The sequence below is a fragment of the Helianthus annuus genome, chromosome 11, assembly GCF_002127325.2.
Source record: "Helianthus annuus cultivar XRQ/B chromosome 11, HanXRQr2.0-SUNRISE, whole genome shotgun sequence".
Lineage (NCBI taxonomy): Eukaryota > Viridiplantae > Streptophyta > Magnoliopsida > Asterales > Asteraceae > Helianthus > Helianthus annuus.
The window spans coordinates 108,268,960-108,286,931 of NC_035443.2; the positions used below are offsets into that span (position 1 = coordinate 108,268,960).

Consider the following 17,972-nt stretch of genomic DNA (forward strand, 5'->3'; position numbering starts at 1 on the left):
TACCTCGCGCGCTTAAAAGGCCAAACAAGAAATCACTCGCCACCTGCCTAGTACCTGCGCATCGAAAACAACAGCTTTCTACATGCGCCTTACAAGTCAGGACCAAAAGAACAGTTTCCCCTACTCTTATTTTTATTAAGTCCAGAGCTCCAACCACTTGCGTTGCGCATGGTGCAGCACTGGACTGGGGGGACTTGAAGGGGTATGGTCCCAAAAAGTCGCGCAAACCTCATAACAGGTTGCACGTGAGACCATACTCCTTAGCATAACAACTTGATAATAACAACCTCGCGCAGCTCACATCACATTGTGACTTACCCCCGCGCGAGGAAGAGCACATAATAAACTCAGATAGCAACACTTAGCGTAAAAACAACGGCATAAGTGAGCACACTAGCCCCGCGCGGGTTAGTTGCCATCAAACAAAATCCTCTCCATAGGAAGACGCGCTGTTACCTACAGAGGTACACAAGGTACAAGTGGCAGTAAAAAGAACCAATGAGCGTCCAGCAGGCTCTGTTCAATCGTGCGCCACGATCTTCTGACGATAAGTACACAAGGACGCCTACATGGCACCAATCAAGAGACGGGGACAACTGTCCCACGATCTCCACTTGTCTGCTGATGACAGAAGGGACAACAAGGCCGACAACAATGACACGTGGCTCCAATCAAGGTGCGCCAGCACCAACGAGCATCTAGAAGCCACTAAGCAGTCGAGGCCAGCGAGGCAAAGAGCATATTCGTTGTTGTCCGTTTCTGGCCCAAGGCCCATCAGCCCACAACCTCTTACACCTCTCCGGCTATAAATAGAGACCTTCATTCCTCAGGTTATGGATTCTATTCTCTCGGCTCTTACTCTTAGCTACTTAATTACTCTCAAAGCAGTCGCTTATTCTCACGCCGGAGCCCGGTTAAGAGGGAAACCCCCACATTCCCCTCTTAACGAGTAACGGTGTTCTGTTTTGCAGGTTGATTAACCAGTCGGAGCTCAAATACCTAAAAGAAGATTAACCACTATGATAGGAACATAAACCCACCTAATTAATACCTTAATTAGATCACTGTTTCTTCACAAGTGCTAGCTTTTGAGGTATAATCTATTTCATAGAGCTTTGAAATAATCATAATAATTCACATCTAAAGGAGTAAAGTTCCGTTAACAGACATTAATTTGTGGTTGTTAAACGGTGTTATCATACAGATCAAGTTCTTGGTTGCTGGTGCTATTGCCCTGAAAGCCCTCGGAAGCTTGTTGTTTGTTTTTGGCAGTACCCTTGGCGCTGGTTAGCAATACATGATTACAAACACACGTTTTCTTTTTTATCTATCAGAACGATTTGTTTAATTTCTTTTTCTTAACAGATTCTGCACCAGTTCATCGCCACTCCCATCTTATACGACTTCTACAATTATGACATCGAGAAAAAGGAATTCCTTCACGTTTTCATCAAATTTAACCGTTCACTTATTATGAATGGGTCAATTCGGGTTAATGTCATTATAATAGAGAGATAATTTACATCGAGATAGTTGGTAAACGGGCAACAAGCTGCGCCGCTACCCCTTTTTGAATAGCAAAACTAAGCCTTTTAAAAACTACGTCCATAGATCTCGGGGTCATAACATTACTATGCATGACCCTTTGAACTCGACTAAGTAGGTCCACAGCCTCTGGCGCCAGAAAACCAAAGGTATCAAAAGCAAATGGGATAAACACGTGCTGGTTGTCAAGGCACGCTTTCTCATGCTTGATCACTTTACCCGAAGCGGCCTTTAAAGCAGCCTGGCCCACTGTGAAAGCACTACTCCCTAAGCCCACAAGCGGGGAAACCCCTGTTAAATCCACACAGGCGTGTTTTCCTCCTACCCATCCAAAGACCAGAATGTCGGCTGGTCGAAGAGTAGATCTCCCTTCCAACGGGTCTGTTAAGAAATTAACGGGTGCCTCTTTCTTAGCAGAAATACCAGCGCACCTGAATATGTCAAAAAGGACATCCCTAACCAAATCATGTCGGTATTTGAACCCCGGGAGCTCTCTACAATGAACTGCATGCTCACCAAAAGAATCCAAACACGCCTTATGACAAACTGGGCATACCTCATCAACTGGGAATAAAGGAATCACGAGGCGATACTTAAGGATAGTACGGTACTCCACCGGCGACATATGCTGGCCTAACCCATCTATAGGTATAGCAAGAAGAAAATCTTGTGCATGTGGTGCTCGGAGACACTCAAAAACGGCTTTTGATAAGTGAGCTTGAATCGCAAGGTGCGCTTCCGAGTAGCAATGCGAGGGTTTCATCGTTGGCTACGTGTTGTGGACCAAGGTTGCTCTCTATATGGATGAAGTTGTAAATTTAGATGCTTTTGGTTTGTGTTTAATTGAAAAACTCTCACATTCATACCTATATTTAGATGGAGTGATATTATTCGACTTTCTTTAACATGTTGTCATTTCTTATATCATTAACACTGACCGGCTTAATATTATGTGCTTCAGAAGTGCTAAGGTGCTAACGAAGGAGAATATCGTGGAACCCATGAGGGACATTAGGAGAGCTCTTTTAGAAGCGGATGGATGTGAAAACTTTTCCGTACTCTTTATGTTGCATTTGTATTTTATGTATGTGATAATACACTTTATATTTATTTAAGTTTCTGATTCTAGTTGGCAGGTTAGCCTTCCTGTTGTTAGAAGGTTTGTTCAAGCTGTAAGTGAACAAGTTGTTGGTGTTGGTGTGATTAGAGGAGTCAAACCAGATCAGCAGTTGGTCAAAATATGTTTTTTTTTTTCTTCAATATTTAAAAATAAATGATTCAGTCTGCAAATAATATAATCTCTCAAGGATAATCCAAAAAAGTTACTTTGTGCAGATTGTAAGTGATGAGCTGGTGAAGTTAATGGAGAAGAAGTTTCTGAACTGACCTTCACAAAATCGGTTCCCACAATGATCTTATCGGCTGGTCGTGTCAGGGAAACCTGTTAAATTAAAGTTGTTGCTAAGCATGCTAACAGGTATGTATTAACATCTTTTTAATAAATGAATTGTGATAGAATAATGTTTTAATAGGTCGTGTCAGGTAACCTGTTTATATAAGACCACTTTCACCTATCTTTTTCATCCTACCAGCATGATTAACACTTGGCACTATCTGTTTTAGATAAATGTGGGGTTAAGGTTGTTTAATATACGGGTCGTGTTCGGGTTGAACCATTCAACACGCCAACCTGACACGATTGAGAGCTCTCTAAAATATGCTTATGAAAAACTATTACTGTTGGGACGTGGTGTGCTACGAGATGCGGTAGCTGTGCTGGGAGATCAATGTTGTGCTTTGGATTACAAGATCATTATTCGGGTATTTTACAAGTATGTAAAATGTCAAATGCTGAGATCATGATGTCTTATGTTCCAGATCTTTTGAAGTTCATTGAAGTTGTTATTAAGGATGCTAATAGGTATGTATTACCTCTTTTTTAATAGATGATTTGTGTTACAATAATGTTTTAATAAGCTGGTTGTTTATGTTGTTTGTCAACCCGTCAACCTGTTTATGTGACCAGTTTCACCCATTTTTTACATCCCACCAACACGATTATAACTTGATTACTACCTGCTAAATTGTCAACCTGTTTAGATAAATAGGTTAAAGGATTTGATTTGTGGGCAGGTTAAGGTTGCTGGTAAATGAGTATACTGTGTATAAATGGCATATGAAGTCATATAAATTCGAATTTATGTTAATTTGAGATCATAAAATGATTATACTGTGTGGAGTTATGATCCTTGGTCTTTTGTTTTGCAGTTATGATCCTGGGTTGGTGACAAGATTCAAACAAGGATTTAACAAGTTACGAAGATCGTCAAGTTACATTTGAAGGAAAAATCATAGTTCCAGTTGGTCCCAACTTAGGGAAAAAAATCATATTTTTAGCTTATAGCACCAAAAGATGTGGTTCTGGAACCGCATCTCTTGAACATGTTGGTTGTCAAGAATAAAACCAAAAGATGCGGATCTAGAACTGCATCTCATAGCCAATTTACCGCATCTTCTTTTGATCAGTTTTGCCTTTTAGGTAAAACATATTGTGTATTTGTTTATCTATGAATTCTTTTACTGGACCTTATGCCCTTGATAATACTATAAATTTGTATTAACAGATTAAATGATTCTAAAAGGTCACGCATACGAATTCTTTTACTGGACCTTATCTTCAACAATGTTTCAGCTGGCTCAACTTTATCCCAGTTTTGCCGAGGGAGCAACCCCGTTTGTCACCTTGAATTGGTCAAAATATGCTGACTTTCTTACTTTTCGTGGAGGATTAGACCCTGGCTGTTTATTTATATTTCTAAAGAATCAAGAAGTCAGACTCATAATAGCTATACAATAAAGTAAACAAGGCCAGTTGATGTTGAGCAAAGAAATTTAACAACTTATATGAGTATTATGGGATAGATTAGGGATGAGCTCGGTACCGATACCGAAAATATCGGTATCGAAATTCGCCAACACCGGTATCGAAAATGTTCTTTTGAAGCTGGGTCTCTGTGGTTTCAATTTTGTTGTTATTTTCATTTAAAAGCAAAACTTGGTCAGATTTTTAGGTTAACTGGATGTTAACTGAAAAATCTGACCATATTTTGATTTTGGATGAAAATGGCAACAAAATTGAAACCAAAGGGACCCAGATTCAAAAGATTTGAGTTTTGGACTAATGTAGCAAAAGTGACCAAACCTCAGGGACCATTTTGGAAGTTTACTCTTTTTGTTTTAATTTTATACATTTTTGACGATATTCCTTTGGTCATAAGTATCGTTGTTAAGTATAAAATCAAAATTATGACCTCATTTTGGATACTAGGGAAACAAAATGAAGCAATCAATGGAGTTCGGTCTATATGAAAGTACAATAATGAACCACCAATTTGCATGATTTCACAAAAATAATTTCACCAGAAGTCTTTACAAGAGCATACTCCAAAGCCGAAATGATGAAACCTATTAGCATCTCGAACGATAATTTCTCGATCATAATACTTAGAAACAAGCTTACTAAAAGTATGACAATCATCACAAACACGAAGATTCTTCGTGATATAAATCGGCATTCCTTGTGTTTTGAGTAATCCATAAGCAATAGCCAATCTTTCACTATGACCATTTAACATTTCCGCTTTATCGTTCTCCATATACCCTCCTACCCTCTTTAAAACATCATTAATTTCATCTAACTTGATGTAAATCTCATTAGAATCTGGATGAGACTTGTCTCTAACCGTAAAAACATGAATCTTGTTCCCGATCTCAATCCAACTACAACCGGGATCTTTCTTTAAACCCTTTTGTCTCATTTTCTTTCTTATGTATTCAAGATCATCCCATTGGCCACATAAGGCATAGAAATTAGATACAAGAACATAATTCTTTATATCGTATGGATCTAGTTCAAGAAGCTTTTCGGCTGCAAGATTGCCTAACTTTACATTGGAATGCACCTTGCATGCACCAAGAAGCGAACGCCAAATAGCGGCATTTGGGTTAGTTTCCATCTTTTCAACAAACAAAATCGCGTCGTCTAATCTGTTTGCGCGACCGAGAAGATCAACCATACAAGTATAATGTTCGGGCCATGGATTTAGACCATAATCATGCACCAATGATTTGAAAAACGCTTTTCCTTCATCAATCAACAACGAATGGCTACACGCATAAAGTATTGCCAAGAAACTTATGTGATCCAGACGGATTTTCTCAACTATCATTTGATTAAATAAACGAACGGCCTCTTTTCCCATCCCGTGCATTCCGTATGCGTTGACCATGCTGGTCCACAAGACTAAATCTTTGACCGCAATGGAACTAAATACGTTATATGAATTCTTTATAGATCCACATGAGGCGTACATATCAACAAGAGAGCTTGAAATTGGACCATGTAGAGCAAATTGTTTTCTAATTAAATACCCGTGAATCTCTTTTCCTTTTCTTAACGAAGATAAACCCGCAGTAGCTGAGAGTAAGGAGAGTAACGAAACTGAATCGGGCTCGATTTTTGTTTCTTTCATGGAAGCAAAAACTTCAAGAGCTTCATTTGCAAGTCCATTTTGTACAAGACAGCTCATCATCGTTGTCCAAGAAACAACATTCTTTACCTTAATAAGTTCATAAACATGAACGGCATAATCTACACATCCGCATTTTCCATATGTATTAACGAGTGTATTCTCAAGGACAAGATTGCGTAACCCTTTTCGTATTATACGAGCATGGATTTCTTTCACAACAGAATTTAACTTCAATTCACTACAAACTTGCAGAACGCTTGCAAGCAACATAGAATCACTTTCTATTCTGTTTATCTGCGCTTGGCGAAATGACGTTAACGCCCTTGAATGATACCCGTTTTGCGCATAGCCTGCAATGATGGTCGTCCACGAAATGTTATCTTTACAATCAATCCTCTCAAAAAGAGACTCCGCGTAGTTCATTTTACCACACTTCGCATATATATCAACGAGTGTATTACAAACCTGCAAATCAGAGTCCATCATTCTTTTCATGGCGTATGCGTGAATTTCCCGAATGTTTAACAAACTTCCCAAACGACCAACTGCAGATATCATGCTTGTAATTGAATATCGGTCAGGTTTTTGACCCGCATTCTGCATTTCGTGAAATAGATCCACCACTGCATCATAAAAACCATTTTGAACAAATCCCGATAGCAAAGAGTTCCACGTAATACTATCCTTTTCGTCCATAGCATAGAAAATGCTTGCGGCTTCTTTCATTTTTCCACATTTTGCGTACATAACAACCAATGCGTTTTTCACACGTGTATCTTGATAAAGATCCGATTTCAAAAGAAAAGCATGAAGCTCCTTGCCAAATACCAAATATAACGACTCTTCACACGCTTGAAGAGTGGCAACGAAAGTATACGAGTTTGGCACGACCCTAACTACATGCATCTCTCTAAACAGCCTTAATGCCTCCGAAGCTTGCCCGGAAGCAGAACAAGCTGAAATAATCGAATTCCACGACACCACATCAGTCTTCTCCGATCTCTCAAACAACATCTTTGCTGAATCTGAATCATTACATTTCGCATACATCGCGATCAACGAATTACCAACATACACATTACAAACAAACCCCAACTTAACAACCAAGCCATGAACTTGAATTCCAATACAACGATCTTCAACCTCACCACAACACTTGACAACCGACGCAAAAGTACTCGCGTCAGAGCAAACTCCCAACACATTCATATCCACAAACAACCGAATTGCTTCAAGAGGCTCCCCATTTACCATATAACCTCCAATTAAAGCATTCCAAGTGAAAACAGTTCGTTCAGACATTTCATCGAACACCTTCTGTGCATCAAACAATGACCTGGATTTCCCGTAAGCGAACACGAGCTTTGTACTTAAGAAAGTTGTATCAACAACGTGACATGATTTTATGACATGGGTGTGAACTTGTTTGACTAGTGGTAGTGATTGTTTGGTGATACATTGCTCAAGAACAGTCGAATAAGCATCGTCTAAACGACGTGTTTGTGGGTGGTTTAGATTGTTTGTAAGTGAGACGAAAGCTTGTTTGAGCGTGCAAGAAGGATTGGAATTATGAGAGGATTTGGAAAAGGATTGGGTTTTATAAATGGGTGATTTAATAGTAGTCAAAAGAGTCTCCATTCAGCTCCAAGAGAGACTTATCTTGATGGATTTATTTGCATTGCATTGCATACAACCAACTGTCCCTTAGCGGTTATGAATTCAAATACTTTGTTTGTTTTTTTATTTATTATTATTATTATTATTATTATTTATTATTATTATTATTATTATTATTATTATTATTTTAGGTTAACTGTTATTTGTAAGAACTATAGCTGGATAATTCATCTGACACTGTTTGATGATGATAGATATAGACTTTGCCCTGGTTGGGTCCCGCCACATGCCAAGTTAGGTATCAGCTGCTGCTGAGCATTCACATCCCACCCTCTCTATATTATCTTATCCCAAATACAACTGCCTTGCCATGCCAGAGACCGGTTTAAAATATTGTAGACTTAAAGCGAATATAAAAATTGAGGCCTTTTTCATAAAAAATAAAAGAAAAAAGTTGTTTTAGATCATATTCATCTCTGTGTATACATAATTATAGATCATAAATCTCTATATCAATAATTTTAAATCCAAGATCACCTACATATAATACATTTTTTTAGAATGTGAGGCCCTATAGAATTGGTGGCCTAAAGCGCTTGCTTGAGCCGGCCCTGCTTCTATCCTCCATCTATAATAGAGACCATTTTAGAAAAAACAAAAGCAAACCTCTATATTTAGAGGCTTAAATCAAAACCTCTATAGTTTATTATGAGTGTATAAGAAAAAGAAAAAAAAAATAATAAAATAAGTGTTTGCGAGTAAGATAAAAACAGAGACGAAGAATGAGATGTTTGAGGTTTTAAAAAATAAATAAATTTTTATAAAAAGTGTGTTTTTTAGTTAAATTATATAAATAAGGAAGAAAAACGGGATATGAACCCTCTTATGCAACGTAAAGTAAAGTCAAGTTAGGTACCAACTTATGCAGAATATAACATTAACAATAAAGGTTATGGAGTAGAAAGTAAAGTCAACCATGATAGAAATAATCTAAGTCGCCGATCCGACCTACTCGATCTGGTGGTCGAACAAATCGACTATGAACAACATAAATCTGAGTCGCAGATCCTGTGATGGAACAAATCAAACATAAATTGATTGTTATGGATTAACTCAATTGATATGCAGGTAATGATCTACTTCTACGGTCATGAGTCTACACATCGTGACACTTATTATGTGTAGATAAAGATAACTACAAATATATAATAGGCTTTTAACTACAAAACATTATGTTTGGATAAAGATCCAAATTTCTTGTAGTAACCGTCAATCAATGGTTAAGAATTTAACACTTCAAATACAAGTTTTAAAAAAGTTGTTGGGCATCTGGGTTTAATGTTAGACGAGTCTAGTTTCAAGTGGGCTTTATTTGTTTGTAACTATAAATTGCACAAAATTATCTTATATTTGTTAATTACTTTATATGGAAAGCATCAAATAGAAAGTTTGGTTTTGGTGAGAAGGCTAGCAAAGAATAAGGTTGTAACATGTGGCAACTTAAAAAAAACCTAAAGATAAAGGCATTTTAGTCAATCTCATATAATCTTCTCTCTTTTTCCTTTAAGTATACTAAAAACCCACCATCTTCAACGTTTTCTTCACTTTATCTTTCTAGAATCACTACATCATAATCAACGTGTTCTTCAACTTCTTTAAAAAACCCAAGTTCAAGTTCATACAATTAATCATTTTTTGCGTGATTTTGAAGCGATCACTCGATTCGTTCGATTCGATCGTTGATCAATGTTTCTAGTTTTCGAATTTCAGAAAATGTTGAAGAATTCCGAAGAAATCAGATTCAATTTGTGTAAGAAATCCAAAGAATTTTGTCAATCATTGTGTTTTAATTCATTGCGTTGATTTGTGTTATATAAAATACACCAGTTCATTGTGTTTAGTCATTTATTGTCTTTTACAAAACACACCAGTTCATTGTGTTTAGCTCATTGCGTTTTTGTATTGTGCTTTTATACTTTTTGGATGATTACGTTTTACACTATCTTAGTTTTTTGTTTATTGAATTGTGGTTTTATCTGAGAATTATTTGTTTTTTGAATTAACTTTTATACTAGGTCAATTGTGGAAAACCTTTGGCTTTTTTCAGTATTATGTTTTACAGTAGGTTAGTTTTTTGGTGAATCATGTTACAATAGCATAGTTTCTAGGTGAATTGTGTTTATCTGAATTGCCTTTTTGAACGAAAATATGTTTTTTTTCTGCATTGTAGTTTTATATTTTGAATTAAGTTTTACAGTAGGTTAGTTTTTTTGGGTATTGCGTTTTACACTAACTTAGTTTTTTAATGAATTATGTTTTTATTTTAAAATTGTGTGTTTTTTGAATTGGGTTTTCAACTAGGCCAATTATGGAAGCCATATGAGTGTAAAAGCTTTGGGCTTTTCTGCATTACGTTTTATAATAGCTTAGTTTCTGGGTGAATTGTGTTTTTTAAATGAAATTATGTTTTTATATATCTGAATTGTGTTTTATAGTAGGTTAGTTTTTTGGATGAATTGTGTTTTACGATAGCTTAGTGTCTGGGTGAATTGTGTTTATTTGAATTACGATAGCTTAGTGTCTGGGTGAATTGTGTTTATTTGAATTGTGTTCTTTTAACGAAATTGGGTTTTATTCCACAATTTTCTTCTTTTATAAATGCAATAAAGCAATTCTGTAATCATGATTTTGTTTAATTTGATGGTCATTTGTGTTTTAGGTGCTGTTTGTTTTTGCTTATAACATCTGCAAAATGTTTATGTCTGCAGGCGGGCAGACATAAGATGTTGAAGACTGTTTGTTTTTTTTAAACAAATCTACAAATAGCTCCTTTCATCTTTAAAAAAAGCTCAGAACCTTTGCTTCAAACATCTTCACAAAACCTAATCCAAACACCTCACACCACAAAAACTTCTCCCCTGCCACCACCACCTCCGCCACCACCACCGCACCACCTCCGCCACCACCTCCACCACCACCATCGTCAAAACCCACCACCACCAAACCCATCACCACCAAACCCATCTGTGAGAGAGAGAGAGCGTAGAGAGAGAGACCTGTAGAGAGAGAGAGACATGTGAGAGAGAGAGAGACCGTAGAGAGAGAGAGACCCGTCGGAACAAGGCACCGCTGTTGTCGCCGCCGCGTGTCGCTTCTGCTGTGTCATCACCATCAAACGCCGCCACCACTGTTGGTGGCCGGCTGGTCACCTTCGAGCGAGGGAGAAAGAGATCGAGTGGGTGGGGGGTGTGGTGCGGTGGTGGTTAATCAGGGGGAGGGAAGGGGGTATCGAGCTGGATGTTGTGGATGTTGTGGCTGGATGTGCTTCTTTTGTGCTTCATGGCGGTGGTGTGATGGCGGAGGTGGTGCGGTGGTGGTGGCAGAGGTGGTGAGGTGGTGCGGTGGTGGTGGTGGTTGTAAAGAGAGAAAGAGTTTCTAGAGAGAGAGAGCAGAGAGAGAGAGCTTGTCTGTGTTGTGTGGTTGAAATTGTTTTTGAAGAAAAAAAAACAAACCCTCTTCTCCTTGCAGACTGCAGACATTTGGGTCACATCTTCTCTTGCAGATGCCTGCAGATGTGGTTCGCAGGCTACAGACATTTTACATCTGAAAAAACAAACAGCACCTAAGGTGTTTTACGCATTTATGTTTTTAATTTCATAATAATTGTGTTATAGTGTGTTGTGAATTCAATTGTGTTTTACACAGTTGGGTTTTCGTTTCTTTTCAAAACTTAGCATTAATATACTCGTTTAAAGATAAACATGCTTGTTTTTATGGTGCAATTTAAAAAATTAAAGTCGTATAAAAAAGTTGTCAACATTTTAAAAAGAAATGGGAGGAATGGAAGAACGAGAAACTATTGTCTTTGATAGACTAGAATACCCCCATGGAAACCGACGCGCCACCAATTTTTGATCAATTCTATCCACTTAATCTAAGCCCTTAATTACTTAATAGATAGTAAAAATTAGTTGGGAAGTTTTCTTGATTAAGAAATTCTAGTTGGGAAGTTTTCTTGATTAAGAAATTCTACATCAATGACACAATGAAGAAGGCGGTCAAGGGTTGTAGTGGATTTTGCATCATCAAAACTTAATGATGAAGGGACCAAAGGTTGTATGTGCTGAAATAAAAATCACCTAAACGGTAAAACCATACTAGATGACAGTCTAAGCTAAATCTTACAAACTACCCCAGTAAAACACCTTCACATGAATCACAACCAAAAGTTGATAATTAATTGTAACTTGTAAGAGGTTCCTCTTTTATATGGAAACACAAAGTCAAAGTGAAGAAGCTTTCATTATTCAAAATATTATTATATAACTAGTACATGTGCAATTTATTATGCAGCGTTGGTCGGATCACGAACATTTAAACACAAATGGAAAAAAATACTACTAAAACTTAGTAACTACTACATATGATTAGTTTAAATGTTTGAAAATGAGTTGTAGAGGTTTATTCTTTTGCAAAGTCACCCCAAATTTTTCATTCATATCGAGCTTCACTGGATCCTGATCACTTGGAAGAATCCAATCGAATCGAAGTATCAAAGATGCAAGTATAGATTGAACACTGGTAATACCAGAGGGTAAACCCGGACACATCCTCCTCCCTGCACCGAATGGTATGAACTCAAAGTCTTTCCCTCTAAAGTCCAAACTTGAGCCAAGAAATCTTTCGGGTTTGAACGAAAGAGGATCTTCCCAAATTTTTGGGTCTCGACCAATTGCCCAAATGTTCACCAATATTTGGGCCCCACGAGGGATTGTATAGTTCAAGACCTCACATGTTTGGATCGCACGGTGTGGAAGCAAAAGAGGGGCAGGAGGATGTAATCTTAAGGTTTCTTTAATGCACGCGTTTAGATAAGGCAAATTTGAAATTTCGGATTCGACAATGGTGTTAGAGTTGATTTTGTGTTTTAGCTCTTCTTGAAGTTCAAACATAACATTTTTATTCTTTATCAACTCAGCCATAGCCCATTCAATTGTCGAGGTTGTTGTATCTGTACCCGCTGTGAATAACTCCTACAAGTTAAAGGCTTAAACAATTAAATTCACATATTAGCAAAACAATGAATTATTTCTAGAAGAATAAACAAATGAGAAAGACTTACCAAAGCCAATACATTTATCTGCTCATTTGAGAAGCCATTCTCAATCAAGCAATCCAAGAAACAATGTTCCTTATTCGCGGCTGCAACCGATCTTCTTTCATTAATTATACCCACCCAAGAATCAAATACCTCATCCACATGTCTCAAGGTTTGCTTTCTTAGCCCTTGAAGATCCAACCTCTGCAATATTGGGAAAAAATCACTTATATTTGGTGCAAGTCCATTCTCCAATATCTTGATTAGTTTCTCTTTCAAACCACTTGCAGTTCCGCGTTGATCTTCTAAATCAAGAAAATCTTTTCCAAAGAAAATGTTGCTCAAAGTGTTAAACATTGTTGTAAAAACAACTTCCTCTATGTTAACAACTTGTCCTTTCTTTCTACGTAAGAAATCTATCATTTGAGCCAACTTTTCCTCTCTCAAACTAGATTGGTACTCTAAGGCCTTAACTGAGAACATCTCAATTCGACAAAGGGTTCTTAAGGATTTCCAGTTTTCATTACAGTCTAGTGACCAAATAAGTGCGAAAGGTAAATAGTTAGAGTGAAATGCACTAGGAACAAAACGAGAAGAAAGAAAGCGGTCTTGTGTCCTAAGAATTCCCATGGCTGCCTCAGGAGAAGATGCAACAATGAGAACCTGAGTACCTAAATGGAGAGAGATAAGTCCGCCATGTTCTTGAGCCAAGATGGCAGTTGAGACATGAGGGTTCTTTCCTACTTGGTTTAGATTTCCGATGATCGGCCATGGTCGTGGGCCTGGTGGGAGCTTCTTTCCGGATTTCAAATATTTCCTAATGATGAATACTAGAAACAAGGGTGTTAGTAGAAGAAAGAGAGAAAATGACATAGTATTTTCTAAGAAACCAGTTGTGATATATGTTTTGGTATATCACTTTGTTCATGGAGGGGGGGTGGGTATTTATAAGGCTTTTTGTTGGTCCACTTTTTAATATTATCTAGAGCTTGAAGAAGAAAGCCGACGCTTTGACAAATTTCATATTGAGGTCAGCGTGGTTCCAACCGAATGATTTTTGTCATTAAACGCCATTCTCTCTCGTTACATACAACAATCTTGAGCGTGTGTAAACGGTTTGTGTTCTTGGTGAGTGAGAGAGAAATCATAGATTGAGGGTATAATTGTGTGATGATTTATGATCAATCTTTTCTCGTGTTATCCCATTGTTTTCTACTGACTTAAAATCTCCGTTGCACTCCTACTATGTTCTATCAAATTAATAGTTATTTAAGCTTAATACGATCCCAACAGTAAGTAAATTTATATAGATAGATTCATATGGTTATAGTGTGAGGTTCATTGGGGAACACTAAAAAGTGGGGAACGGTGGGGAACCGACTCAAATGAACTCCGATTGGACTCATTCCAGTGGCGTTGGAACCGTCTCGTCGAACCCTAACTAGGATCTCTTAACCCCAAACCCTAAATCATAACCCCTAAACCCTAAATATATTAGGGTTTGGCTTTTAGAGTTTAGCCTTAGGGTTTAGAGTTTAGAATTAGGGTTTAGGGTTTAGCTATAGGGTTTAGCTTTAGCCTTTAGGGTTTAGCTTTTAGGGTTTATAGTTTAGATTTTACGGTTTAGCTTAGGTTTTAGCCTTATTTTTTAGCTTTAGGGTTTAGAGTTTAGGAGTTAGGATTTAGGGTTTAGGGTTAAGAGATCTTAGTTAGGGTTCGACGAGCCGGTTCCAACGCCGCTGGAATGAGTCCAATCGGAGTTCGTTTGAGCCGCTTTCCCGTTGTTCCCCACTTTTTTAGTGTTCCCCAATGAACCTTCCCCTACGGTTATATATTTAATTTATCTACCAACTTTATATGATTGATGTCATTCAATAAACTTGGTATTTAAATGTAACTTGGAATATAAATGTACGTTTTTAGTGTAATTTTTTTTCTTCTTCGTTTTACTCCTTGGCTACTTTTGAACAAAATCTTTTTTGCCCTCGCTATTCCTCATCTTTTCTTCTAGATACACCATTATGCCATGCTAACACGTCTGGAAAGGTGACTAATAGTTGGAATATTGGTCACGAAATAAATTATAAGAATGTTTTTCAAACTAAAAAGATAAGGATGGAAAGGTAAGCATACCATAAATAGAATAAGTAAATTTTATGGTAATGTTTAGCGTAAGGTGAAGGGTCATGTGTTGGCAGTTTTCCTAGAGGTTGCAGAAGTCTAAAGTCCACTTTGGTGGGAATTTCCTAGAGTTTGCAGAAGTCTAAAGTCCACTTTGGTGGAAAATATATCGATATCATTTTGAGAAATGGTCAGGCACAACAACCCCATCTCCCGTGCATAGCCAAAACAAAAGTATAGTTAATGAATGTTTATGTAACAAGTTTACATAAATTGTAAAACACTACTAGGATTTAAACATACATCCACAACATTTTCAGGTTTTAGCGACAACATGTCATTGCTACATGTCCTTTTCACCTATCCCACAACATGTCGTCGCTAAAAAGTTTGTGCATTGTCGTCATAGATGATCCTATACGATACAAGTGTGTCGTAAAAAATATTTACTAAACTAATAAAACATTTATTTAGCTGTTTAAATACTTACTAAAAAAATTAAAACATTTAACTCGCGACAACGTAGCGTGACTATAAAGTGACTATAAAGTTGTCGTAAAAAACATTCAATCAAATACATAAAAAGCATTTATTTAATTGTTTTGTACCTATAGCTATGAGTTGTCGCTATATGGTTGTTTGTAGCCAATATTATTAGGGACACCTATAGCGACGATATGGACTTCCAAGTGTCTAAACGACAAATCCAACAAAAATTTGTCACGTTGAAACAAAGTAAGCCAAACTTAAAACAAAAGTATTATCGGTAATACATATTAAACGAAAGTATCTTCGATAATACAAATTAAACAAAGTATCTAATTAATCATCACTATTGTCTTGTTTCATTATTTACTATTGTTCGTTCATTTGTTTTTGGAGTTGTGGTGCAATATGTTCTTGAATTTCCTGTTAGTATATTTTGTTCCGATGTTGTTGTGGAGTGGGGGTATATACTCAACACATCGAGGGTTTCCTTTTTCACAACATGACCAACGTATTTCTTATGCATGTTTAATACACTAGTGTTATTTTTTTATTTTTTTTTATTTTCCAGTTTTTTTCATATTTAAACCTGCCGATTTCGGGTTCACGACACACAAAAACTAAATAAACACAATCTACATAAGCATAAACGTCAGAAACGTCACCATCCGGGTTCATTTTTATTCACAACACGTCATAAAACTACTTAACATATAAAATGTCATAATTCTACATCATATCCGTCTCATCATCCACTTCATCAGCATCTTCGTTTCCAAACTTGGTGGCCGCTATTACGGGTATTTCCTGTAGTGAGATGAAACAAGATATTAGGCACTTTGACTTTCAAATATCTCTGATTTGGGCATAAATAAACTAAGAACAAAGAAAACTAGCCAATTATTAGTTGCATAGAAACTGTTTGTAGGTCAGAAGAACGTAGTATAAGTTAAAACTGACACTATCTTGACCCCATCGATCAACACGCTCGTCTTGCATTGTCTAACCAATATACAGGCAACTACTAACATAGAAATTCAAAAATTAACATATATTTCAAATACTTCAAAAAAGAATTCGACAACATTAGCGGTTAAATTAAAAGCAAACTACACAAACAGTAAGCACAGAACAGAACAGAACAATAACTACCGAACAGAAAACTCGATCAGCTCAATCTCAAAATTAAGTTGGGCATCCTTTGAAAAGCTATCTGAAACGGAAACTGGGCAGTCATCCTCGCCATAGTGCAGTTCAGGCTTCATTTTAAACTGAAATAGGTAACACCAATATACGTTTTAAAAATCATTAACAACCAGCATGACAATCAAAATTTCAACCACTACATAAACTATGACCATTACTCAATACTTACCACTGCAAGTTCCCCCTTCAACATCGGTGGAATTCCTTCTAACAACCCTAATATCAACTTGCTCTTACCCAAGACTTGCCTTATTGGTGTGCATTTGCCTATAGCAAGCAAATAAAAAAGTGTCACCGGATAAAAAACCAAAGAAATTTATAAATATAACTTAAAATGTTATATAACTATATATAAGTGCTACCTTGACCCATTGGTATTGTATACCATTTTCGTCCAGATGTAAGATGTAATCAGGGGTTTCATAATCAATTTCTCAAACTGGATCAACATGTAACCACCATGCCTTGATCTTTTCATTGATAGTCATTGAAAAGATATATACTATCAAGACAAACACTTCAAATTAGAAAGAAATAAAAGGAATTTTCTATTTAAGTTCTCAAAGAAAAAAACTGAGTTCAAAAGTTCAATGTTGAAGAAGAGCATACACTATTACATGCCTGAATGTTATATCCTAAAGGCGAGATCACTAACATATCCGGCATGAGTCTCAATCTGAATGAAAATAACTAGTAATTAGTGACGAAAGGAAATATTAAGATATCATTAAGCTAATTTACAAAGTTTATTGTAGGACACACCTCTTACGTGGGAAGTAGTGGATCCGGTCTTGTTTCAACGTTACTCAGGATTCTACCAAAAAAACACACTATGTTAAAAAATTGTTAATCACACATAAACAAAATATTATTGATACTTACTGTTTGCTTACAGCTGAGCCTGCTTCCATTTTCTCAAGCTCGTCCAACTCCTCCTGCATATGACATCACAAGATCGAGAGTTTCAATACATATTTCACATTATAATATTATTTACACATATCATATATAATTGAACGCACACAACACCTTAAAACTATAAGTTATGCAAACTCCTTTAACCTGCAAAAGTTATTTAACATTATGGTAGTTTCTGAGGTGAATTTTATTTGGAGACTGACTACATGGCAAATTGGCAATATTATTTTCTAATGCGGAATGCTCTATATCGGTTAAATAGTGGTTAATAGTGCTGATAATAGCGGTTCCGCTGTTTGACACTACTATTTTGGAAGGCCTGATAACCGCTATCCCACCCGCTATTGACTGCTTAGAATAAGAGTTACCCGAAAAACGATTACCCGCATAAGCATAGTGATAAAACACGCATACAAGATCATACATTACCGGATCCATTCTCCTGAACT

At 36.8% G+C, this 17,972-nt stretch overlaps 2 protein-coding genes and 1 long non-coding RNA gene across 3 annotated transcripts; all 3 read right to left on the bottom strand.

Annotated features, from left to right (window-relative positions):
- Positions 1–4,892: 4,892 nt before the first annotated feature.
- On the bottom strand, positions 4,893–7,802 carry LOC110865418 (pentatricopeptide repeat-containing protein At3g63370, chloroplastic). The gene has a single exon (XM_022114662.2). It carries the CDS (start codon positions 7,713–7,715, stop codon positions 4,962–4,964), a length of 2,754 nt encoding a protein of 917 aa, XP_021970354.1. The 5' UTR covers positions 7,716–7,802; the 3' UTR covers positions 4,893–4,961.
- A 4,175-nt stretch (positions 7,803–11,977) lies between these two features.
- On the bottom strand, positions 11,978–13,703 carry LOC110865417 (probable (S)-N-methylcoclaurine 3'-hydroxylase isozyme 2). Its single transcript, XM_022114661.2, has 2 exons — positions 12,817–13,703; positions 11,978–12,727 (listed from the first exon to the last, which is right to left on the bottom strand). The coding sequence occupies exons 1-2, from the start codon at positions 13,663–13,665 to the stop codon at positions 12,122–12,124; spliced, it is 1,455 nt and encodes a 484-aa protein (XP_021970353.1). The 5' UTR covers positions 13,666–13,703; the 3' UTR covers positions 11,978–12,121.
- Positions 13,704–16,020: 2,317 nt separating this feature from the next.
- On the bottom strand, positions 16,021–16,874 carry LOC118483824. Its single transcript, XR_004871779.1, has 2 exons — positions 16,775–16,874; positions 16,021–16,670 (listed from the first exon to the last, which is right to left on the bottom strand). It is a non-coding gene; the product is annotated as an uncharacterized LOC118483824 (long non-coding RNA).
- Between the last annotated feature and the right edge of the window lie 1,098 nt (positions 16,875–17,972).